This window comes from Chrysemys picta, chromosome 2 (assembly GCF_011386835.1).
Source record: "Chrysemys picta bellii isolate R12L10 chromosome 2, ASM1138683v2, whole genome shotgun sequence".
NCBI lineage: Eukaryota > Metazoa > Chordata > Testudines > Emydidae > Chrysemys > Chrysemys picta.
Window position 1 is genome coordinate 226,938,232 of NC_088792.1, and position 26,693 is coordinate 226,964,924.

The 26,693-nt window shown below is 42.8% G+C and overlaps 1 protein-coding gene across 1 annotated transcript in view; it reads left to right on the forward strand.

Annotated features, from left to right (window-relative positions):
- RAB2A (RAB2A, member RAS oncogene family) overlaps nt 1-26,693 on the forward strand; it is a 79,642-nt gene that overhangs the window by 8,263 nt on the left and 44,686 nt on the right. The window contains exons 2-3 of the mRNA XM_005288122.5: nt 13,031-13,102; nt 16,550-16,617. Coding sequence (XP_005288179.1) covers nt 13,031-13,102; nt 16,550-16,617 — 140 coding nt within the window. The remainder of the gene's footprint in view (nt 1-13,030; nt 13,103-16,549; nt 16,618-26,693) is intronic.

Consider the following 26,693-nt stretch of genomic DNA (forward strand, 5'->3'; position numbering starts at 1 on the left):
TTAAGTACATCAGAAGCAGGAAGCCTGCTAAACAACCAGTGGGGGGCCCTGGACGATCAAGATACAAAAGGAGCACTTAAAGACGATAAAGTCATTGTGGAGAAACTAAACGAATTCTTTGCTTTGGTCTTCACGGCTTAGGATGTTAGGGAGATTCCCAAACCTGAGCCGTCCTTTGTAGGTGACAAATCTGAGGAATTGTCACAGATTGTGGTATCACTAGAGGAGGTTTTGGAATTAATTGATAAACTTAACAGTAACAAGTCACCGGGACCAGATGGCATTCACCCAAGAGTTCTGAAAGAACTCAAATGTGAAATTGCGGACCTATTAACTATGGTTTGTAACCTGTCCTTTAAATCAGCTTATGTACCCAATGACTGGAAGATAGCTAATGTAACGCCAATATTTAAAAAGGGCTCTAGAGGTGATCCCAGCAATTACAGACCGGTAAGTCTAACATCAGTACCGGGCAAATTAGTTGCAACAATAGTAAAGAATAAAATTGTCAGACAAATAGAAGAACATAAATTGTTGGGCAAAAGTCAACGTGGTTTCTGTAAAGGGAAATCATGTCTTCCTAATCTATTAGAGTTCTTTGAAGGGATCAACAAATGTGGACAAGGGGGAAAATGAAATTTAATGTGGATAAATGTAAAGTAATGCACATTGGAAAAAATAACCCCAACTATACATACAATATGATGGGGGATAATTTAGCTACAACTAATCAGGAAAGAGATCTTGGAGTCATTGTGGATAGTTCTCTGAAGATGTCCACACAGTGTGCAGCAGCAGTCAAAAAAAGCAAACAGGATGTTAGGAATCATTCAAAAAGGGATAGAGAATAAGACGGAGAATATCTTATTGCCCTTATATAAATCCATGGTATGCCCACATCTTGAATACTGCGTACAGATGTGTTCTCCGCATCTCAAAAAAGATATACACCTCTACCTCGATATAACGCTGTCCTCGGGAGCCAAAACATTTTACTGCGTTATAGGTGAAACCACGTTGTATCGAACTTGCTTTGATCCACTGGAGTGCGCAGCCCCGCCCCCCCCGGAGCACTGCTTTACCGCGTTGTATCCGAATTCGTGTTCTATCGGGTCACGTTATATTGGGGTAAAGGTGTACTGGCATTAGAAAGGGTTCAGAGAAGGGCAACTAAAATGATGAGGGGTTTGGAACAGGTCCCATATGAGGAGAGATTAAAGAGGCTAGGACTTTTCAGCTTGGAAAAGAGGAGACTAAGGGGGGGATATGATAGAGGTATATAAAATCAGGAGTGGTGTGGAGAAAGTGAATAAGGAAAAGTTATTTACTTGTTCCCATAATATAAGACCTAGGGGCCACCAAATGAAATTAATGGGCAGCAGGTTTAAAACAAATAAAAGGAAGTTCTTCACACAGCAGACAAGCAGCCTGTGGAACTCCTTGCCTGAGGAGGTTGTGAAGGCTAGGACTATAACAACGTTTAAAAGAGAACTGGATAAATTCATGTAGGTTAAGTCCATTAATGGCTATTAGCCAGGATGGGTAAGGAATGGTGTCCCTAGCCTCTGTTTGTCAAAGGGTGGAGATGGATGGTAGGAGAGAGATCACTTGAGTATTACCTGTTAGGTTCACTCCCTCTGGGGCACCTGGCATTGGCCACTGTCGGAAGACAGGATACTGGGCTGGATGGACTTTTAGTCTGCCCATTATGGCCATTCTTACGTTCTTATGTGTATTATAAAATCTAGTGCAGTGGTGAGCAACCTGTGGTGGGCTTCGAGACATTTTGCTGGTGTTGACCATCCGCTGGCACGTCTCCCTGCAGCTCCCAGTGGCCACGGTTTGCCATTCCTGGCCAATAGGAGATGCGGGAAGCAGCGGCCAGCACGTACCTACCACGGGGGGCTGTGTCTGCGGACAGTCAACGTCAGCAAAATGTCTCGCGGCCCTCAGTGAGATTACCCTGATGGGCTGCAGGTTGCCCACCACTTATCTAGTGAGTATGTGCATCATCCTTCATAAAAACCTTTATGATTTTCAAAAATCACAGTTAACTTTTCCCGGACTACAGAAAGGCATATATGCCCCATAGACAGTCTTATACAAATTCAGTTTTTTTTCAAATTGCCAAGTCACTATCGCTGTTCCCCTATCCTCCCCCCCACAAAAAGTATGTATCTATCTATCTATAGAATATGGTATATTTTTACTCTACTTTTGTTCAAACTTTGATTTTTTTTTTTTAATTATAAGCAGTTGAAAATGTAAGTGATCCCTCATTATGTGTGTCACTTACTAACATAAATGCTAATAATGAGAGGAAGGGATGTCTTGTAGTTAAGACTCTGGGCTGGGACTCAGGAGATCTGTGTTCAATTCCTGGCTCTGCTACAGACTCAGTGTGTCAACCTTGGATAAGTCACTCAAATCTCTGTGTCTGTTTCCTATCTATAAAAATACTTTTTTCCCCCATCTTTTGTCTTGTCCATCTACGGGGTAGCAACTGTTTTTTACTCTGCATCTGAATAGAGCCTAGCATAATGGGGCCTGATCTAAGCTGGGGCATCTAGGCATTACTGTAGCAAAGTAATTATTAACATAGCGTAGACTTCAATCTTGAGGATGAGGAATCCACTGAAATTGGTTTATTTTCTTGAGAGAAGAGAATTACTTGTATATCTTTAGAGAAGAAATGCTTCATTTCAGTGGATTTCCACTTGTCCAGTGTCCTTTCCATAGAGTTGATGGTATTGTTACTCCTGGGGGAATTCTGCACCACTGTGCTTGTGCAGAAACTCTGCCCCACCCCTCATAGATGCTCTTTGCTTCCCTGCAGAAAAATGGTTTTTGTGGGGAAGCAAAGAGAAGCTGCAACAGTGCTCATTCACCCCTGCCAAGCAGCACAGGCAGGGGAGAGATAAGTCACTGTGGGGGAGGGAAGGAAGGGGGTTCTGTGGATGCCTCAGCTGCCCAGGGACATTAATCCCAGCTGGGGGGAGAGAGGGAGGAGGAGGACGAGGATGTCAGAAATGGAGTTTCCCCTCCCCTGCACAGAGCAGCTGGGCTGGGTCAGATCAACTCCAGAAACCTCCTCTGGCTGCAGGAAGCCCCCCACCCCCTCTGTACCAAAAATACCATATTATACCGTTGGCGGGGAACAGCGAACAGCAGCCACTGGGAGCTGCAGGCAGCCGTACCTGTGGATGGACAATGTAAACAAACTGTCTTGTGGCCACAGCAGGTTGCCCACCACTGATATACATCATAAACAAAAAAGGGCAGACACCTAAAAGGCTGTCTTTTAAGTGTTTTCTGCTTGTTTTACATTGTAGTCTAGAATACTCTGACTGAAGAGCTAGTCAGATGTCTCCACAAGAGCCAAGAGTGGAAACTGAGCAGTTGAGGGAAAGAGATTTTTAGTCAGACTTTAACATTTTGTTTTTTTATTTTTTTTATCACTTGATTGATTGACTAATATGGTTAAAAAGGAAGATTTGGCTGAAGATTCAGCACACTTGCCCTTTTAGTTGAGGTGGTAGAACAAACGATGACTCCAAGTCTTCCATCAAAACAAGTAGGGCCCCCTCCTTCCACCAACCTTTCATGTTGTCTTTATACTTCAGAGAAACACATGGAATGGGGGGGGAGGATACGTCACCTCTAAAATTTCCTGTTGTTATAATGGAATGACTATGTTGAAAACTCATTTACTTTTCACTATTTATGCTGTTGGTGTTTTGCCTTTCAATCAGTTTGACAATAAAAACGCACACTAGTAGTTTCACATTCTTGTCTTTATGGGATAGATTACAAACACTCCCCGGGTTACGCAAATCCGATTTACACAAATCCGCACTTACGGAATAAGTTCCCTAAGGTTTTTTTTGTGTGCGTAATTGTCGGGTATACGTTCCCGACTTACGCAAAGTGTTCCGGAACGGAACGCTTGCGTAAGTCGGGGAGCGTCTGTAATGCTGCAATGTTTAGGTTACATTCAAGGCATGGCATTCTGATATTTTCTATCTTAGTTTCTCTTTCCTAATGGTTCCTAATATTGTTAGTTTTTTTGACTGCCGCTGGATATTGAGCCGATGTTCTCAGAGAACTATCCATGATGACTCCAAGATCTTTCTTGAGTGGTAGCAGCTAATTTAGAACCCATCATTTTGTATGTATAGTTTGGATTGTTTTCCAGTGTGCACTACTTTGCACTTATCAACACTGAATTTCATCTGCCATTTTGTTGCCCAGTCACCCAGTTTTGTGAAATTCTTTTGTAATTATTCGCAGTCAGCTTTGGACTTAATGATCTTGAATAAGTTAGTGTCATCTGCACTGTTTACTCTTTTTCCAGATCATTTATGAACATGTTGAACAGCACTGGTCCCAATATAGATCTCATTTATCACTTCGTAGTTTGAAAACTGGCCATTTGTTCCTACCCTCTCTTTCCTATCTTTAAACCAGTTACTGATCCATGAGAGGACCTTCTGTCTTGTCCCATGACTGCTTACTTTGCTTAAGAGCTTTTGGTGTGGGACCTTATGACAGGTTTTCTGGAAGTCCAGGTACATTATATCAATTGAATCACACCTGTTGACATTCTCAAAGAATTCTAATAGATTGGTGAGGCATGATTTCCCTTTACAAAAGCCATGTTGATTCTTCCCCAACATATCATGTTAATCTATGTGTCTGATAATTCTGTTGTGTACTATAGTTTCAGCTAATTTGCTTGTTACTGAAGTTAGGCCTGCTGGCCTGTGGTTGCCAGAATTGCCTCTGGAGCCTTTTTTAAAAACCGGAATTACATTAGTTATCTGCTGGTCATCTGGTACAGGGGCTGATTTAAACAATAGGTTATATAACATAGTTAGTAGTTCTGTGATTTCACATTTGAGTTCCTTCAGAACTCTTGGGTGGATACTATCTGGTCCTGGTGACTCATTACTGTTTAATCATTTTGTTGCAAAATTTCCTTTATTGACACCTCAATTTGGGACAGTTCCTCAGGATTGTCACTCAAAAAGAATGGTTCAGGTATGGGAATCTCCCTCACATACTCTGCAATGAAGACTGATGCAAAGATTTCATTTAGCTTCTCAATGGCCTTGTCTTCCTTAAGTTCTCCGTTAGCACCTTTATCGTCCAGTTCCCCCACTGATTGTTTGGCAGGCTTCCTGCTTCTGGTGTACTTCAAAAGTTTTTTGTTTTTGTTTTTAGTTTGTGTCTTTTGCTATTTGCTCCTCATATTCTTCTTTGGCCTGCCTAATTATACTTTTATGCTTGACTTGCCAGAGTTTGTTCCTTTCTATTTTCCTCGGTAGTATTTGATTTCAAATTTTTAAAGGATATCTTTTTGCCTTTAATCGCCTTGTTTACTCTGCCGTTTAGCTATGATTGCATTTTTTGCTGTTCTTACTGTTTTTTTTTTATTAATTTATTTATTTATTTATTTTTAATTTGGGGTATGTGTTTAGTTTGAGCTTATATTATGGTGTTTTTAAATAATTTCCTTGCAGGCATTTCACTCTTGTGATTGTTTGTAGGGTGTAGGTATCTAAAAAGGTGTCATAAGGAGGAGGGAGAAAACTTGTTCACCTTAGCCTCTAAGGATAGAACAAGAAGCAGTGGGCTTAACCTGCAGCAAGGGAGGTCTAGGTTGGACATTAGGAAAAAGTTCCTAACTGTCAGGGTGGTTAAACACTGGAATAAATTGCCTAGGGAGGTTGTGGAATCTCCATCTCTGGAGATATTTAAGAGTAGGTTAGATAAATGTCTATCAGGGATGGTCTAGACAGTATTTGGTCCTGCCATGCGGGCAGAGGACTGGACTCGATGACCTCTCGAGGTCCCTTCCAGTCCTAGAATCTATGAATCTATGTTGCTTTGCAGTGTTCTTTTTGCTTTCACTTAATAGAATAAAGATTATTTTCAAACAAACACAATTTTTGTATTGAAAGACAACAACCAGAGGAGAGAGTTAAATGAAAAAAATGATCAGCAATGAGGGGAATGGGGAAAGGGAAGGTCTGAGGAGGAGGGGTCCCGGGATGGCTACAGATTTGTGTATGTCCAGGGATCATACCCAACCTTCTCCTTTGGAGTACAATGCAGTGGGTGCTGTACTTCAGCAGGGCCAAACTACAGAGGGATGGGTGTTGAGTGCAGTGGGTAGTGGGAGGCTACAGTGCTGGACTGTGAGGAGGGAGGAGTGGAATGCTGTGGGTAGAGAGTGGAGCCAGGAGGTTAATAATAGTGTGTTGGCGGTGTGTTTGGGGCGCAGGGGAAAGAGTTTTGCGACAGCAGCTGCAGGGGAGGGCAGATGTGGAGCTGCTCAGTTTGAAGAGCTAGTATCATAGAATATCAGGGTTGGAAGGGACCTCAGGAGGTCATCTAGTCCAACCCCCTGCTCAAAGCAGGACCAATCCCCAACTAAATCATCCCAGCCAGGGCTTTGTCAAGCCTGACCTTAAAAACCTCTAAGGAAGGAGATTCCATCACCTCCCTAGGTAACCCATTCCAGTGCTTCACCAGCCTCCTAATGGAAAAAGTTTTTCCTAATATCCAACCTGAACCTCCCCCACTGCAACTTGAGACCGTTACTCCTTGTTCTGTCATCTGGTACCACTGAGAACAGTCTAGATCCATCCTCTTTGGAACCCCCTTTGAAAGCAGCTATCAAATCCCCCCTCGTTCTTCTCTTCTGCAGACGAAACAATCCCAGTTCCCTCAGCCTCGCCTCTTAAGTCATGTGCTCCAGCCTCCTAATCATTTTTGTTGCCCTCCGCTGGACTCTTTCCAATTTTTTCCACATCCTTCTTGTAATGTGGGGCCCAAAACTGGACACAGTACTCCAGATGAGGCCTCACCAATGCAGAATAGAGAGGAATGATCACATCCCTTGATCTGCTGGCAATGCCCCTACTTATACAGCCCAAAATGCCATTAGTCTTCTTGGCAACAAGGGCACACTGTTGACTCATATCCAGCTTCTCATCCACTGTAACCCCTAGGTCCTTTTCTGCAGAACTGCTGCCTAGCCATTCGGTCCCTAGTCTGTAGCAGTGCATGGGATTCTTCCGTCTTAAGTGCAGGACTCTGCACTTGTCCTCGTTGAACCTTGTCAGATTTCTTTTGGCCCAGTCCTCTAATTTGTCTAGTTCCCTCTGTATCCTATCTCTACCCTCCAGCATATCTACCACTCCTCCCAGTTTAGTGTCATCTGCAAACTTGCTGAGGGTGCAGTCCATGCCATCCTCCAGATCATTAATGAAGATATTGAACAAAACTGGCCCCAGGACCGACCCTTGGGGTCTCCGCTTGATACCGGCTGCCAACTAGACATGGAGCCATTGATCACTACCCGTTGAGCCTGATGATTTAGCGAACTTTCTATCCACCTTCTAGTCCATTCATCCAGCCCATACTTCTTTAACTTGCTGGCAAGAATACTGTGGGAGACACTAACAAAAGCATTGCTAAAGTCAAGGAATAACACGTCCACTGCTTTCCCCTCATCCACAGAGCCAGTTATCTTGTCATAGAAGGCAATTAGGTTAGTCAGGCATGACTTGCCCTTGGTGAATCCATGCTGACTGTTCCTGATCACTTTCCTCTCCTCTGAGTGCTTCAGAATTGATTCCTTGAGGACCTGCTCTATGATTTTTCCAGGGCCTGAGGTGAGGTTGACTGGCCTGTAGTTCCCCGGATCCTCCTCCTTCCCTTTTTTAAAGATGGGCACTATATTAGCTTTTTTCCAGTCATCCGGGACCTCCCCCAATCACCATGAGTTTTCAAAGATAATGGCTAATGGCTCTGCAATCCCGTCTGCTAACTCCTTTAGCACCCTCGGATGCAGCGCATCCGGCCCCATGGACTTGTGCTTGTCCAGCTTTTCTAAATAGTCCTGAACCACTTCTTTCTCCGCATAGGGCTGGTCACCTTTTTCCCCATGCTGTGCTGCCCCAGTGCAGCAGTGTGAGAGCTGACCTTGTTCGTGAAAACAGAGGCAAAAAAATCATTGAGTACATTAGCTTTTTCCACATCCCTCCCTCATTCAGTAAGGGGCCCACACTTTCCTTGACTTTCTTCTTGTTGCTAACATACCTGAAGCAACCCTTTTTATTATTCTTAACATCTCTTGCCAGCTGCAACTCCAAGTGTGCTTTGGTCTTCCTGATTTCACTCCTGCATGCCTGAGCAATATTTTTATACTCCTCCTCCCTGGTCATTTGTCCAATCTTCCACTTCTTGTAAGCTTCTTTTTTGTGTTTAAGATCAGCAAGGATTTCACTGTTAAGCCAAGCTGGTCGCCTGCCATATTTACTATTCTTTCTACACATCGGGATGGTTTGTTCCTGCAACCTCAATAAGGATTCTTTAAAATACAGCCAGTTCTCCTGGACTCTTTTTCCCCTCATGCTATTCTCCCAAGGGATCCTGCCTATCAGTTTCCTGAGGGAGTCAAAGTCTGCTTTTCTGAAGTCCAGGGTCCATATTCTGCTGCTCTCCTTTCTTCCTTGTGTCAGGATCCTGAACTTGACCATCTCATGGTCACTGCCTCCCAGGTTCCCGTCCACTTTTGCTTCCCCTACTAATTCTTCGCTGTTTGTGAGCAGCAGGTCAAGAAGAGCTCTTCCCCTAGTTGGTTCCTCCAGCACTTGCACCAGGAAATTGTCCCCTACATTTTCCAAAAACTTCCTGGATTGTCTGTGCACCACTGTATTGCTCTCCCAGCAGAGATCAAGCCTCTGATCTAGTAACTTCTGTTAGTTGCCGGAAGAAAGCCTCGTCCACCTCATCCCCCTGGCCTGGTGGTCTATAGCAGACTCCCACAACGACATCACCTTTGTTGCTCACACTTCTAAACTTAATCCAGAGACACTCAGGTTTTTCTGCAGTTTCATACCAGAGCTCTGAGCAGTCATACTGCTCTCTTACATACAATGCAAGTCCCCCACCTTTTCTGCCCTTCCTGTCCTTCCTGAACAGTTTATATCCATCCATGCTAGTACTCCAGTCATGGGAGTTATCCCACCAAGTCTCTGTTATTCCAATCACATCATAGTTCCTTGAATGTGCCAGGACTTCTAGTTCTCCCTGCTTGTTTCCCAGACTTCTTGCATTTGTGTATAGGCGCTTAAGATAACTCTCTGATCATCCCACTTTCTCAGTATGAGTCAGGAGTCCTCCCCTCTTGCGCTCTCCTGCTCGTGCTTCCTCCCGGTATCCCACTTCCCCACTTACGTTAGGGCTTTGGTCTCCTTCTCCCGATGAACTTAGTTTAAAGTCCTCCTCACTAGGTTAGCCAGCCTGCTTGTGAAGATCCTCTTCCCTCTCTTCGTTAGGTGGTGCTCGTCTCTGCCTAGCACTCCTTCTTGGAACACCATCCTGTGGTCAAAGAATCCAAAGCCTTCTTTCCAACACCATCTGTGTAGCCATTTGTTGACTTCCACGATTCGACAGTCTCTACCCAGGCCTTTTCCTTCCACAGGGAGGATGGACGAGAACACCACTTGCCCCTCAAACTCCTTTATCCTTCTTCCCTGAGCCATGTAGTCTGCAGTGATCTGCTCAAGGTCATTCTTGGCAGTATCATTGGTGCCCACGTGGAGAAGCAGGAAGGGGTAGCAATCCGAGGGCTTGATGAGTCTCGGCAGTCTCTCCGTCAAATCGTGAATCCCAGCTCCTGGTAAGCAGCACACTTCTCGGCTGAAGCGTGTCCACGTGGCGCTCTTAAGTGTCCTTTTTCTTGGTGGCAGAGTGCATCATGACCTCACGGAGAAAGTCCTCCTTAGTTCTTCTTGGCCGCTTTCTGCCGCCGATAACAAAGAGGGAGGCTGGGCTCCCAAGATCTTTGTGAAATTTAAATGCAACATTTTACAGAAGCAATATTGTTTGCAACACAGACAACACTGATTTAGTGCTTTAAAACACAGCCAGTACTCTCACACCTGTCACTAACTGGCTGACCCCAGGCAAGCACACATGAGCCACAAGACCCCCAAAATGGTGAGTAGTCGCAGGGTCAGTGTAAATCACTCTTCCTGTACCCTGCTGTACACTGGGCACGTGGCTCTTGGGGAGAGCCAGCACTGTAGGGGGAGGCCTAATAATCATTCCTGTTCACACACTTTCCACAGGAGGTGATCATTATGGAAGATATCTCGCTGCTGAGGGTGAGCAGGGAATCAAGGGGAGGGTCTTCTCCAAGCCTCCGGCTTCCGCCCTGGCACCTATGCGGCTCTCCTGTGTACAGCAACTGTTCTCCCATCCGTCCCTCCGTGATGGCACAGTGATGCGGGAAAGTTACCATTAATGGGGCAAGAAACAAAGCAGCACTGCCGAGGAATCTGTGGCAGTGGATTGCCCATTATCTCTGCAGGAGTTTTCTGGAGATTCCCATGAAGTGAGGGAGTCTATCAACAGTCTGTTCTGCCACTCAGACTGTGCATGCGGTGGGATACAAGCCTGCTTTTTGCAACGCTCCTATCCCCAACAACTTGCTTCAGCAATTCACAAAATCAGATCCACTTACTAGGGGCCTTCCCTGTTTGCACTTTTTCAAGATACAACTGCTGTGAGTGGCTAGGCTCCTCCAGGGTAGAAAAAAACTCCTGGTTGCATGCATCTTTGGCCAGCGAGTCATCCTCTGCCTCTGGGTCCTCTTCCTTCTCTTCGTACAAGATTTCCTCCTCCTGGCTCGAGCCATTCTCAACTGGCACGCGAGCCAGCAAAGTATCCACAGGGTCCTTCGCAGTGGAGGTGGGGTCGCCACCGAGTATCGCATCCAGCTCTTTGTAGAACCGGCAGCTTTTACCCTACACTGCAGTTTGTCCCAGTCATGGCCCCTTTCTATCATGCATCATGAAATCTGTCCGTAGGTATCATAATTCCTACAGCTGGAGCGCAGCTGGGACTGCACAACCTCCTCTCCCCAAATGCCGATGAGGTCCAGCAGCTCGGCATTGCTCCAAGTGGGGGATCGCCTGGTGCGTGGAGCAGGCATGGCCACCTGGAAAGATGCGCTGAGACCACTGCATGAATCAGAGCAAACAGGAAGGGGACTTTCAAATTTGCAAAGGCATGTATGGTGTGGGGCTGAGGGTTGGTCACCTGAGGGCTGGGCAGTAGCATTCAAACTGATGACCAGAGAGGTGAGAACTGGTATTGTGGGATACCTCCGAGAGGCCAATCACAGCGCTGTAAGTGCCACAGTGTCTACATTGGCATCTCAACGCTGTAGCCCCGGCGCAGAAAGCTGTACGCCTCTCGAGGTGGTTTTTTAGAGCGCCAGAACTGTGCAGTTTCCGCACACTAAGCGGCTTGGCAGTGTGTACACCTTGGGAGTTACCGCGCAGAAAGCTGCTTTACTGTGCAGAAACTTTCCAGTGTAAACAAGGCTTTAGTTTCATTCTCCTGCTGCTTAGTAAGTCTGAGCAGTAGCAGAGTGACTACAGCTGTCTGCAGATTTAGGAAGACAAAACTACATTGTTTTATATTAGATTCAATTTAGAAGGATATCTTAACCGTAAATTCTAGAAATTTTATTAATTTGAAATGTAATCCCAAATTCAGCAGAAATTGATGGCTTGAGCCTCCTATGTTCTCCAGGAAAAACTTCCCCCTTACCATAAATGATTTTTTTCAAGCTGTGGTTTAAACTGCCTAATAGTGTCACTTTGTTTAGCTAAGTCTGAATTAATTTTCAATCTGAATACATTGCTACAAAGGAACAAGGACAAGACTTGTGTGAAAGCTTGGTCAGCGACATAGTTAGCAACTCAGACCTTTGGACTGTTGCATTTTAGGCTTGTATTAACATCATAGAGGGATTTCATTTCCAACAAGGATACTTTACCAAAAGTCTTCCTGTGACTTTAATTAGACAAGCTACTTTTCTCTACCCTGATGTGTACAGTTGCTGTGATTCCTACAGGCAAAATGCTTGGAGGATTTCAGATGACTGTATAAATCTATTAATAAAAGTATTTGTTCCTAGCCAGCTGGAAAGATTAACAACTAATTTAATGAAAAACTGCAACCAAGTGTTAACTAGGGAATCTTGCCGCTTAACTGTCCCCCTCTATCCATTTCTGAGAGACTTCATTCCTCTTGCATTTAAATTTGCCTCAGTTTTTACCTATTTACATCCTCCTGATATTTTTGATTATAACTAGCTGAATTATGTAACTAAAGCAAAATACCACATTTCCTAGAAGCGTGTAAAACTTAAAGAAAAGAAAGCTGAAAGGTCCGTGTTCTACACTGTTGGCAGGCAGCAGCTGTGTCTGCTGATGAAGTTATGTCTTTATATAACTTAAGTGCATTTTTTTCTGGACCTTCTACTTTGTGGTATCATTCTTATGGCCTTGTTCTGCTATAATGCAACAAAATCTTGTAAAAGTGTTAGTGATTTTTCCGTCCCATTCATGTAGGCTGTTCAATTACATTCCCTCTGTTCTGCCCCCACCGCCAGGATCGCTATCCCAGACACACTGAAAAATCACTGTAGGATTGGAGTTCCTGGTGTGCTCTGCTTTTTCTCTGTTTGGTAGGTTGTCAATCAGATTATTCTGGCCACATTTTAAAGGTAGCAGGCATGTATCTGGCAATATGTAAGCAGCATGAAGGAAGGGATATGGAAGAGCGAAAGGTAAAAGTGCAAATGGAAGTGATAGAGAAACTATTTGTAGGGTACTGAGAGGGCAAAGTGCCGTTCACATTACAGTATGAGAGAATGAAAGATAAAGTGTATTATTTTAACTGTTAATCTTAAAATTGTGGTCGTCATTTTCCAGACACTCACTTGTGAATTTTTTAAAAATATGTAAGACAAGGATATAATTATATTCTAATATAATATGACTTGGATAAACAAATGTCAGGTCCTGTATATCAAAATGGGGTCTAATGATAAATTGTCTAATGATATATATTGTTTTAAATGAGTTATAAATTAGGTTTTAATTGCGGCAGCTTAAGTAAAGTTTTTGAATTTGCTTGAAGAAAATATTCTCTCTTTCAGGTGTTGGGAAATCATGTTTATTGTTACAGTTTACAGACAAAAGGTTTCAACCAGTGCATGACCTAACTATTGGTAAGTTCTTCCTATTAAATATTCTATTCAAAAGGTATTTAAAAATAAGAATATATTTTTAAGGGTGATGGACAGCTAGGTGCCTCAACATGTTGGCTATGGGTTGTATATCCTTTCACTTAATTGCTGTTTTTTTTTATTGTGGCACAAATCGTGTATCTTTGCTGTCTGCTGGCTATATCATAACTGATGTGAAATAAGATGCTAATCCAGTTCTTAGTGGGCAAATATTCACATCACAAAAGTGCTCCACATTCATAATTTGCAACCTCCTTGGCTGCCTCTGCAGGAAGGCCATAGATTGAGTGGGCATAGAAACTGGTCAGGCTTGAAGCACATTAGTAGAATGATGTGCAGAGCTTGCATTTGCTCAGTGGGTCAGACTTCAGTCTCCAGGGCGCTCTGCCATTTGCCATGAGCATAAAATTAAGATTAAAAACAAAGCAGACTTCAACAAATAAAAACTTTTGTGTTTACTAGATGAGAAATTGTATAGAGTTTCCTGATGGCAAAAGGTTGAATTGTGGGTATAATTATCACCTGGAAGGGGAAGGTTTGAGGCCTGGTTGTGCAGCTGGACGGACATGATGGGGAGGTTGCATGTGTAAGAGGTGTGTCTGATGGTGGAAGAGGTAAATGAAATGAGTGAGCTGGGAGGGAATGTATTAGCTGTGACTTCGATTTTTTTCATATGAAACAAATTTTCATTTATTACTTTCCACTGTGAAGCAGATGGATACTTCTGATGCATGGTATGGGAAGTAATATTTCTCTTGTGGAGAAGGCTGGTCTTCAGATGAGTTTTATTTAAGCTATGCTTGAACAGGCACCAGCCAATAATAAAATTGCAGAATCTTTTAACTACAATTTAGGTTATTTCAAGGTCCCTGTTAAGGTAGTGTCCACAATTATGCTCAGTCTTGCACAGGACGGACAACATGAGTCTGTACCCTCTTTTGCTTTCCATTCTCTAGCATAGTTTCTCTTAGATTAATGAAGCTCCTCTCCTGTGGGAGTACTTAAAATGGACAAGTGCAAAACAAACAACCATTCCTCTTTTAGCAGAACAGTGCAAGATGGTCTGTCTCTTGACAGACCTCCCAGTCGTTGTACGCAGCTGTCTCTGAAGTACTTCAAACTGTCCGCCTTAGCAGCAGCTTTGTTCCCCCTAGTTTTGGAACCAGGTAGGTTGGTTGAATAAAGAACCAGGACTTGTCTTTGGAAGCAGACTTCTTGTCATCTCTCTTTCAAGACCAGGGCAGTCATGTATGTCAAATTTTGAATAAGATTCATGCATTTGCCACCCTGTCACGTATTTCTGCAGCTAGCTGGATTCTTCTGTTCCCATCTGAGTGATGGTAAAGAGCTGCGGTTCCCATGATGACTACAGTGCCTGCTCTGCCTACCTCACCAGCAGCCAGCATTGGAGACCTGGGAGAAGGCAGTTGCTGACAGGAAGGGTGTCGGGGGAGGGGGTTGGGGGGGTGGGTGAGATCTGGAGTTGTTAAAATGTCTGGGCCTATAGAAGGACAAAATGGGGGATAGGAACAGAACTTAAGAGCCTGATGGGGAAAGGAAAGAATGGGAAGAGTTTGCCCCAGGTACCCTACCCACCCACCACAATTCTCTCAGGCTATGCCACCCATGTGTACTTTCTCCCAGCATGCTTTTACTATGTTAACCAATTGTAGTTAATAAAATAGCAATACTTGGTCAGTCATTTTGCTGTGAGCATAATATATTTATTAAAAAACTAAATATTTCCACTGTCATACTGTTCAAATATTAATATCTAGTACTATAGTAAATGAAACAACGACTTCACACTACTTGGCTCTTTCGGGTAACGTTGATTTGCTAATTTGGCTCCTGAACCACTGAGGTCTGAGTATCACTGCTGTAGAAAGAGACTTAGGCTGCGATTTTCAAATGTACCTCTGGGTATTAAAGTTCCAACTTTCAATGGGATTTGGTGTATAACTTCCTTAAGCTCCTTTGAAAATCCCACCCTTGCGTGTCTGCAGACACTAGCCAAAATTTTCAAATTGAGTGCCTAAAACTAAACTACTAAATCCTTATTTTCCAGTAGTAGTGAGTACCTGCAGAACCCATTGACTTTGTTATGACAGTGAGAGTTCAGCAGCTTTAAAAGTAAGATCACTTCTATTTAGGGGCCTAACCCTGAGTTGAGGAGCATAATCTGACACCAAGTTTGAAAACTTTTCCCACAGTATTTACCAGAACTGTTGAAGCGTCTGTTAAGAAATAGTCCTGTGCTTATGTACTGAAGAAATGCCCCAGATCCCATCTTGTTGATGTGCCATGTACACTCAACAAGTCTCTTTCACATGTAAATAGTGCTGCTCAGGTGGGCAGCATCAATCTTTTGCTGTTATGATGTGTTAGTACTATTGGTACAGTTTATGATGTTTGTTAAACTGGCCTGTTAAGGAGCTGTATTTCACGGACTATGGTCACTTTCACAATCTCTTACACTCATCAATAAACATTGCCAACTTAATCCAACCTTGAGTAAAATTCATTTATTTTTCAAACTAATCTCATTTTTACCAGGTTGTTTTTTTGTTTTTATTTTGGGTATTTAGCAGTTATAGTGGGGGAAGCTAACGGGAGCCTTGAGATACTTTGATTAGTGCTCAAAATTTCTACAATTTTACTTTGATTCATCAAGCTGTTAAATTGTAATATAAGCACAAACTTCTCTAGTTAGAAATTGACCCTGTCCGTCAAAAAAGAAACTATTTACAGTTGAGAAACTATGAAATTCTTTACAGATATCGATTATACAGTGTTAGCAATATTTACTTCATGCTTTTATTGCTGTACTAACGACAAATGGTCAGAATTTTTACTTTGTCTTTGTTACTGTTTGAATTTCTGTGGTTTAGCCTTGCTTATTTAAAATGTGTATGAATCTATATTTTGAAAAAGTAATGAAAATCAACATTAATTATAGCATTCCAGTAACAATCTTGGGTATAGAGAACAAAAATGAGTAGGGTTGTATGTTTATCTTTAATTTCCTGTGTAAGCCTAAACAGACACATGGGTGGTTTGTTTGTTTTTCACCCACGTGAACTAAGGAAACACCTTTTTATTAAGACTTTTGGAAGATTTAGAAAAAGCAATGCATGTTTAAAGCATTAAAAGCAATATAGGAAAGCAATTAGAGCAATGGTTCTCAACCTGTTTACCATTGTGGGCTGCATATGTAGCTCTCTGTGTGGCCCTGAGCTGTAGCTGTGTGCTGATTGGGCTGTGTGTTGAGAACCACTAAACTAAAGTATAATATAAAGTAAAAGTGCACTGCAAGGTTGCTTCCTATGGTTACAAAGTTGAGTTAAGTCTACCCCACCTGTTTAATTTCATGTTGGATAGATTTTTCCCTCTTGGGTAGTAACACTGTAACTCTTAAAATCTCTTCAGGTGTAGAATTTGGTGCTCGAATGATAACAATTGATGGAAAACAGATAAAACTTCAGATATGGGATACGGTAAGCATAATAAAAACGTGTTCTTTGTATATACATTTAAATGCATTTATTTCTGTAAAGATTAAATATTCACTATGGTTCCTCTAAATTTTTATATTCAAAGTACTTAAAAATTGTGCAGTTTTTGCTGTTAAATGAATTGAGCACTGTAACTCTTAGGAACAAAGACAAAACTCCATAAGAAGATGGGAAGGAATATGTAGTAAGTACTTGCTAGGTATAAAATGTATCTCTAACAGTACCTCTGAAGCATGTTGTGGCAGTGTGAACCTTTCATAGATATGAAATCATTTTTTCCTGTGTATTTAAAGAGTTGCTGCATTTTTAATATTCAGTTTTGTTTCATTATGAGGATAACCAATTTAATTATAGCTGAGTGTTTGTGTTTTAACTGTGGAGTTTCCTCCACTGCTTGATTCTGTCCAGAAGGCGCTCAACAAATTTTTTTTTTTTAACTTACAAACTTGCTACTGACAGCGAATTTTTCTGTCTTCCCCCTTTTCCCACCTCTCATATTTGTGATGGACAGACATGAAGCCCTTACTAAGTTCATGTTTCCTCATTTGGTTAAACTTTCTTAAACGTGAATATTTCCATCATTCATGTGTTTATTTTTTATTTGAAATTTGTCAAAATATAACTTCAATTACTTTTTCCTGAATTTGTGTTGGTCAGGGGTTTATCTATGGTGACAGTGGCTTAAAAACTGCACTCAGTTTAAGGACCCATATTTTTCTAAGTCTAAGAAATAAGTGATTTGAGAAAATGTGTTGCATAAACTAGATAATGAGAAAAATATCTGTCTATTTCTTTTAATAAATCCCCTCCTGTTCTTGAAGCTTGTGGCATCAAACCCAACATTTCCTGTATTTCCAAATAGAGACTCTCCAACTGAATAGTGTTATATGTATTTATTACCTTTTTTTTAAAAAGTGAATTTCTGCAAGAGAAAGCATAACCATCACAAATGTCTTCATTCATGGGACCCATAGTAGGATTTTTTTTCTTAATATACTTCACAAATGCTCTGGGTTTGGATGGAAATGCCAGTGTTGGCTTTGGCAGGTCAGTTATTCAAGTTCTAGTCTCTTAAAAGCAATTAGTAAACACCTTTGTTTTTTAGTAACACGTGATAAAGTTCACCAACAAAAAGACTACGTTAACACACATATGAGAGTCTTCATTCTGTGAACCAGTTTTTGTGATCTTCCTGTAAATATCTCCTTACAATTCTTTACTTATTTTGTGGTTTTCTTCCTGTTTTGTTAGTGCATATTACTATCAGAAAGTGTTCTGCAGACCATAGTTTGAGAACTCCTACTCTGTTGCCTTGGACTTACTTCTGAACTTGGGTAACTACAGGTTTATATCTAAATATTCTGGCCCAAGTTATGGCTGTGGAAGGCTCTGAATTTAGTTAGTGTAATTCTGCTTTATAGCTTGTACAGTCAGTATAAAGAAGTTACGCCGAGAGTCTGAAGTGGGGCAGGCTCAGGCCAGGGGACAAGTTTAGTTGTGAACCCGCTGGCCATATCTTTAACCATAAGTAGGACCCTACCAAATTCACGGCTATGGAAAAACGCGTCCCGGACTGTGAAATCTGGTCTTCTCTGTGCTTTTACCCTATACTATACAGATTTCAAGGGGGAGACCAGTGTTTATCAAATTGGGGGTCCTGACCCAAAAGGAAGTTGCAGGGGGGATCAGAGGATTATTTTATGGGGGTTGCGGTATTGCCATCCTTACTTTTGTGCTGCCTTCAGAGCTGAACAGCTGAAGAGTGGCGGCTGCTGACTGAGGGCCCAGCTCTGCAGGCAGCAGCGCAGAAGTACACGTGGCAATACCATACCATGCCATCCTTCCTTCTGCGCTGCTGATGACGGCAGTTCTGCCCCCAGAGCTGGGCTTCTGGGCAGAAGCCGCCACTCTGCAGCTGCCCAGCTCTGAAGGCAGCGCCAGCAGCAGTGCAGAAGTAAGGGTAGCAGTCTCTCCCCTCCCCCCATGCGCGCGCACACACAGTAACCTTGCAAACCCGCCCCCACAACTCTTTTTTGAGTCAGGACCCTTACAATTACAATACCATGAAATTTCAGATTCAAATAGCTGAAATCAGGAAATTGACGATTTAAAAAATCCTGTGACTGTGAAATTGAATAAAATGGACCTTGAATTTGGTAGGGCCCTAACTGTAAGCTTATTTTGTCTTTAACCTGAGTTCACAAGGGGAGTAGTCTGTACCTTCAAATAGTTTTTTCAAACACACAGCCTGTGTGCAAGGACCAGCATCTGAACCACAATGGGGCTTTATAGCTAAGTTGTAAACTCCATTTCACCTATAAGTACCTCCATCCCAGCTATCTTTTGAGAGATCCTCTAACTTTGCATTCACATGTTTGGTTATACAGTGGATGCCATCCTGATAAAGACGACTTTCAGTTATTAGCAACATTTTCCCAAGAACCAATTCTGTCCCATTGACTTGAATGTTAATAGAATTTGGATATTAGCAATTGTCATGCTGCTTATTGACGACTTCTTTGGAAGAGGGGTTCCACTAGTAATTAATTTATTGGCTCTGAGTCTGCAGCCTGGAGATTGCAAGAAGAGGAACTGTGCAGCCTTCTCCCTCCCCCTCCTCCCCCCCCCCCAGTGTCCCTGTTCCCCGTGGAAAGCCCCAGCTGCAGGCAGGTTTACAGGCTGCAGCCAGCAAAGAAAGCACTGGGACATGCCACGCCTGGCCCCTCAGTGCCCGAGCAGGGTGCATTCCAGAGAGTGCAGGGAGAGAGACAATGGAAAGCCCTGGGAGCCCTTTCCAGCAGCCTCCTCTTTCAGCCTGTAGTGCTGGATCTCCGTCAGGGGCTCTTCTGGCATTTGGACTGCAACCACCTTCTCTGCTGTGGCCCTGCCTCCAGGCTTTCACTTAATGGCAACTTTCAGAGAATGGCAACTTTTTGCTGGCAACTGAGAGGTTGCTAATATCCACTGTAGTTGTAATATAGGTTCACTGTCTGAGAGCACACATGTTCCTGTTTCAGAAACTGGCTGAACACCTCCATAATGAAAGAAGATTCTTTCCGATTTCTTTAGTGGTGGTGTATCTTCTTGTGTTCATCAGGAATTTCTCCAAAGTTCCCCTGTATGTGGCAGCAACAGAAGTAAACTGGGTCCTTGCTTAAGATGTGGCTTTAGGTGGGAGAAGAGAGGAAAATGTTTCCTGTTGCCCTTACCAGGTCTTTATGACCTTGTTAAGGAAGCTAAAATTGCTTTTGCAGGTAAGTGTAGGCTTTATTTAAAACCTGAAGACCTCAGCAGGGTTCATGTTTTCACACAGTGATCTCAGTTTATTTTAACAGTAGTAAACAGAAGCTTCTGGTTTCTGTGACTTAAAGGAGATCTCTTTAGTATGTTCAAAAGGATGGATTTTAATTTAACAACCTGAACATAATAGGCACTGGTGTATCTAATTTAGGGTGGGAAGCATAGGCACTGGATTTTGCACTTGGATATCTTGTTCCCTCTAGAAATCCAAACTGTTTTTGAAATAAGGATCTCAGAATGCTGAGGATTATTCTGAACTCATATGTTACTTTCTAGGTACTAAAAAGTGTCCTAAAAAGATAACTTTATCTGTGGACAATTCAACAGCTATTTGTTTTATAAATCTTTATGGAAAAGCTCATTCTTATGAAAAATGTGTGTCTTGAATAACTTTGCAGGTAAGTTACATTGCTTTTACATTGGTTCAAGGCATTCTCAGAAAACCTTTCCGTGGTTTGGAAGTGAACCAAATTTTTCTGGAATAAATTATTGCAGGGTGGATCTGTCATTTACTCCTGGTGGAATTCTGTGCAAAAAAAATTCTGCATATTTTATTTGTCAAAATAACAACATAATATAATCACACCAGTTTCAATTATTTTGGAAATTTATTTCAGAATACCTGTCAGCAAGTATGTCTGTAACAGTACAGACCCAAAAAAAAAAAAATTCAGGAAATGTTTTTTTTTTTTTTTTTGGACAAATAGATTCCTTACTAAGCAAATTAATACATAACTTTGAGTAATACCTTTCTGTATTGTAGTTTAAATGAATTTCCCACACCCCTCAGAAGCAGTGCAAAGGCTTGGGGAAGTTGGAGGTAACGGAGGACCCGAGGGAGAGGGAGTGAACCTAGAGGATTGTTGGGTGTGGATGGGAAGTATGGAACTTTGGGGGAGGGGGGTTTGCAGGCGAGGGAGGGATTGTTAGGGAATTGGGGAGCCTTGCCCATGCTGACCCTGATTGATTTCTAGCTTCTCCCATTCAGTCGAGCACATCTGCCCCTGTCCCCGTGTGGCCCTGCAGCCCTCCTCCCATTCAGTCCTTGGCTTAATGCTGTCACCCCACTAGCTCCTGAGTTCCACGTGCAGGGAGCTGTGTTGGCCATAGCTGGCTGTTCTGGCGCCACAGCAGCCTCTAATGGGAGAGAGGCGGAACTGCAGAATTTCTTGGGCAGAATCTATTTTCTGTGCAGAAAATAGAATCTGCGCTGGACATGAATTCTGTGCGTGCGCAGAGGTGCAGAATTCCCCCTTCCCCCAGGAGTAGTCATTGCATGAATGTGAGGCTCATGTGTGGTTGGCTTCTCTAATTTATTTACACATCTTGGGTGTAAAAATATTTCAGAACTACAGTTTAAGGGCACATATTTGTCTTCCCCTTTCACTCCATCTAAAATATTTTATTCCACAGACCATACTTTAAGAACTGTCCTAGAGTGGCAGCCAACCTGGATATCCTTTTGCCCAAATTGCATGGGCTAGTTCTTAGCTTTAGTGAATTGAGAGCTTATAAAATGTGTGTAAATTAATTAAAATATCTCAGTTAAGAATAGATAATATTTGCAATTAAAGGTCACGAACTTTCACTATGTCTTGTAAAGTTTGTATAACATGTAGCACAAAGGGACCCCACTACTGAATGGGGCCATTGCACTAATTTAGTACAAACAAGTCAGTCACTTATGTCCAGTATAAGCTGCTTAGGCAGAGGATTGCAGATTACCTATGGGAAAGTTTCCTAGCGATCACTATGGAGGATTCCCAGGACATCCCAGTGTACATTAACAAACTTTTCCTCCTGGCCCCCACAGGCTGTGTTGTTAATTTCTGACCCTTATCTTTCCTTTTCCATGTAACATAGTAAATGAGAGCTCTATCTCCACACACCATGCAGTATTAAAGCAGAATGATCACTTACCGGAGCTCCCCTCTCCTGAATCATGTGTGTCAGAGCTGGAGTGGTGGGACTGGCTAGACTCCTCCAGAGTCAAAAAGAGGTCCTGATTTGCCACGCAACTGGACGACCCTATTGACTTTTGTCGACAAAACCTGAGTCAGTGGGGCTATGACAGCAGGGCTGCAAAGGGCTCCCTGTGCTGCCCCAGGAACCTTTCAGAAGCAGGGTAGCTTCCCCCATGGCTGGGGGCTCGTCGTCATCATCCTCGCAGTCCTAGCTGGGGATCTCTGCTCTATCTGAACCTATGTATTATTCAAATCCCTTTCTTGTCTTCTAGCATAAGATGCGTGCTGTGGAGGTTTGGATAATATGGTTTTGGATAAATGGGAATATACTGTATTGGCTTTTACAAGGAACCTGATTAATCCTATTTCTTTATGTCTATTCCATATGAATGTATCATACAGTATCAGACCCGTTTTTAATTTTGTATTCAGCTTCCAGTCTGCTCTTTTCATAAATGTCATTCTTGGCATCATAAGTAGTTAAACTCAAATTGGTCCCACCAGATCAGACTTGCAAAGTAGTAACATGAAATCTTTTTATAAATGTGTGAATCAATGTATTTAATATAAGGTTATTGGAAAAATGTAAAGCTTATTTTATGGCTGCTTAATAAACACTGCTTTTCTCTTTTTTTTTTTTTTTTTTTTTTTTTTTTGTTCTTGCTGGTATCAGGAAGCCTTAACGTGTATGTGTTTCAGATTAGCGGGGCTTAAAATTACCCATATTTAAAAATCAATTGTAGGTGTGTATCTACCTGCTATTTTGGCCTTCTTTTTGAAAGGTGTTTCTGCAGTATGATATTTGATACACACTTTTTTAGAAAAAAAGACATTACTTATTAAAGAGCAAGATAATTAATTGCATATAAATCTAAATTTATGGTCTTCTCTATAGAAACTTATTTATCCACTCTTATTCTATTTAGGGTGAAAAGAAACTACATTTAGGTAGAGTGTTGAGAACATATATCTATCTATCTGAGGGCATGCTTGACGTAGCGCTAAGGTTTGTGCCCTCAAACAAGTGTTAAGTACTGAGCTGTAAATTTACTTAGCACCTCTGTCAGGTGGTGTTGGTAATAACTAAGGTTGATTATTTGTGGCAAAAAATGGCAAAAGTGATGACTATTTTGGCAATAAAATAAAATTATAGACTTTTATGGCTTTTTTTTCTAAGGGAAAGTCATGGCGCACAATATTTTTCATGAAGGGAAATTATGATATGACTTCAGATATTTGACAATAAATGTTTACAATAACTTCAAAACCCATGCACTGTATGTACATGGAGCCAAATTTGTAAAGCTTCATAGAGCAGTCGCAGTTCAGTAGCAGTCTAGACAGGGTGACAGACTACCTCTTTTCAGGGGGTAGAGGATGGAGAAACCGGTCATGTTTTTTTGTGATGGCATTTATGATCGTGACAAACAAGCAACCTTAATGTAGAAGTATTTGTGGCAAATGCCTAACAATATCAGACTAGCATAAATACGGTTTATAAATTCTGTTTGGGAGGAAAATTTCTTTGAGTAGATAGACATGTATTTCGCTTAGGGATATGTGTGCCCAGGACGCAGGAGCTAGAGACTTTTGCCTAGCACTACTTATAGAGGGTCGCACCTCATGGCTTTGACCCTTCTCCTGGCTATATAAGGCGGTGCCACCCTGATCCCCCTCAATTCCTTCTCACCACCTCTGGCTGGAGTTGGAGCTCTGTGTGGTTGTAGTCTCTCAATCTTGCATTTAGTCTTAGCCTAGTTTATTGTAGTTAGTGTTAGTTAATAGTGTTGCCCAGTGATGCCCTCACCAGGGTTTAAACACTGTTCTTCCTGTGTAGGAGTGATCCCCAACACCTACTCCCACTTGCGGTGCTTGCTTTGTCTCAGCGAGGCCCACCTCTAAAGAGTGGTGTTCAATTTGTAAATCATTTAAAAAGTGGACTCAGGTGGTGCAGGACCTTTGCCGGAAACAGCACCTGCTTGAACAGACTATGCAGTCTGATCCAGTACTGAGGCCCTCCTTGGCCTGAATATCATCCTCTGGCTCAGAGAATGCTGCCACCTCTTGTTCCGGAGTAGGCGCCTTGCCAAAGAGGCAGAGGAGCCATTCTCTGTTGTCAGTGCTGAGGTAGAGGTCTCATAAAAGCAATCTGGACTGCTCCAGGTTGCAATGTGACACCACTGCCTTCCCCAGGAAAAGCACAGACTGGCACAGGGCCAGTTCCAATGTGTGGGATGGCATGGGTACCTCTGACCCTTCCCCGGCACCAAGTTGGGAGGGCAGAAACCCCATACCATTGACTCCAATTCCAGCCTCCAGGGTCTGTTGAATCCAGTACCAATGAGGGATATGTCAGTCACGATTGTGTCCATGTCATCAGTGTACCAGGCAATCGCAGACCTCCTCTGGCTTTCAGTTCCAATGTCACCAGGAATTCCCCAGGGCTGCGCCACCTGTGGTCCCTCCAGTGGAGTAATCCACTGAACCTCCATGTCTGTTGACCCTGCATCCTGACACTCCCCTTCCTGTGATGGGGATGGAGCTGGTACTGGAATCGGTGCGGGGGACATTTGGCACCAGGACTCCTTGGCCCCGCTGTGTTTCATGCTGCAAATGTTCTCATAGACTTTAAGGTCAGAAGGGACCATTATGATCATCTAGTCTGACCTCCCGCATGATGCAGGCCACAAAAGCTGACCCACCCCCTTTCCCTTGACTCAGCTGTTGAAGTCCCCAAATCCTGTGATTTAAAGACTTCAAGTCGCAGAGAATCCTCCAGCTAGCGACCCCCGCCCCATGCTGCGGAGGAAGGCGAAAAACCTCCAGGGCCTCTGCCAATCTACCCTGGAGGAAAATTCCTTCCCGACCCCAAATATGGCGATCAGTAGAACCTCAAGCATGCAGGCAAGATTCTCCAGCCAGGCCCTCATTGACCATTGATACTATTTACCAGCGATGGCACGCTGTTGATTAATTGACTAAAATCACGTTATCCCATCAAACCATTCCCTCCATAAACTTATTTAGCTTAATCTTAAAGCCAGAGAGGTCTTTCGCCCCCACTGTTTCCCTCGGAAGGCTGTTTCAAAATTTCACCCCTCTGATGGTTAGAAACCTTCGTCTAGTTTCAAGCCTAAACTTCCCCACGGCCAGTTTATATCCATTTGTTCTCGTGTCCACATTAGTACTGAGCTGAAATAATTCCTCTCCCTCCCTGGTATTTATCCCTCTGATATATTTAAAGAGAGCAATCCTATCCCCCCTCACCTTCTTTTGGTTAGGGTAAACAAACCGAGCTCCTCGAGTCTCCTTTCATATGACAGGTTTTCCATTCCTCTGATCATCCTAGTGGCCCTTCTCTGTACCCGTTCCAGTTTGAGTTCATCCTTTTTAAACATGGGAGACCAGAACTGCACACAGTATTCCAAATGAGGTCTCACCAGTGCCTTGTATAACGGAAGCAGCACCTCCTTATCCCTACTAGATATACCTCGCCTAATGCATCCCAAGACGGCATTAGCTTTTTTCACGGCCACGTCACATTGCCGACTCATAGTCATCCTGCGGTCAACCAGGACTCCGAGGTCTTTCTCCTCCTCTGTTACTTCCAGCCGATGCGTCCCCAGCTTATAACTAAAATTCTTGTTAGTCATCCCTAAATGCATCACCTTACACTTTTCACTATTAAATTTCATCCTATTTCTATTACTCCAATTTACAAGGTCATCCAAGTCTCCCTGCAGAATATCCCGATCCTTCTCCGAATTGGCAATACCTCCCAACTTTGTGTCATCCGCAAACTTTATCAGCCCACTCCTACATTTGGTTCCGAGGTCAGTAATAAATAGATTAAATAAAATGGGACCCAAAACCGAACCTTGAGGAACTCCACTGGTAGACCTCCCTCCAACCTGACAGTTCACCTTTCAGTATGACCCGCTGCAGTCTCCCCTTTAACCAGTTCCTTATCCACCTCTGGATTTTCATATCGATCCCCATCTTTTCCAATTTAACCAATAATTCCTTGTGCGGTACCGTATCAAACGCTTTACTGAAATCGAGGTATATTAGGTCCACCGCATTTCCCTTATCTAAAATGTCTGTTACTTTCTCAAAGAAGGCGATCAGGTTGGTTTGGCATGATCTGCCTTTCGTAAAACCATGTTGTAATTTGTCGCAGTTGCCATTGACCTCAAGGTCCTTAACTACTTTCTCCTTCAAAAATTTTCCCAGGACCTTGCATACTACAGATGTTAAACTAACAGGCCTGTAGTTACCCGGGTCACTTTTTTTTCCCTTTCTTGAAAATAGGAACCACATTAGCTATTCTCCAGTCCAACGGTACCACCCCCGAGTTTATAGATTCATTAAAAATTATCGCTAACGGGCTTGCAATTTCTCGCGCCAGTTCCTTCAATATTCTCGGATGAAGATCATCCGGTCCGCCCGATTTAGTCCCGTTAAGGTGTTCAAGTTTGGCTTCTACCTCGGATACAGTAATGTCAATCCCCCCTCCTTTATTCCCCTCTGTCACGCTGCCACTATTCCTAAACCCTTCATTAGCCTCATTAAAGACCGATGCAAAATATTCGTTTAGATATTGTGCCATGCCTAGATTATCCTTAATCTCCACTCCATCTACAGTCTTCAGCAGTCCCACTTCTTCTTTCTTTGTTTTCTTCCTATTTATATGGCTATAAAACCTCTTACTATTGGTTTTAATTCCCCTCACAAGGTCCAACTCTACACGGCTTTTGGCCTTTCTCACTCCATCTCTACATGCTCTGACCTCAA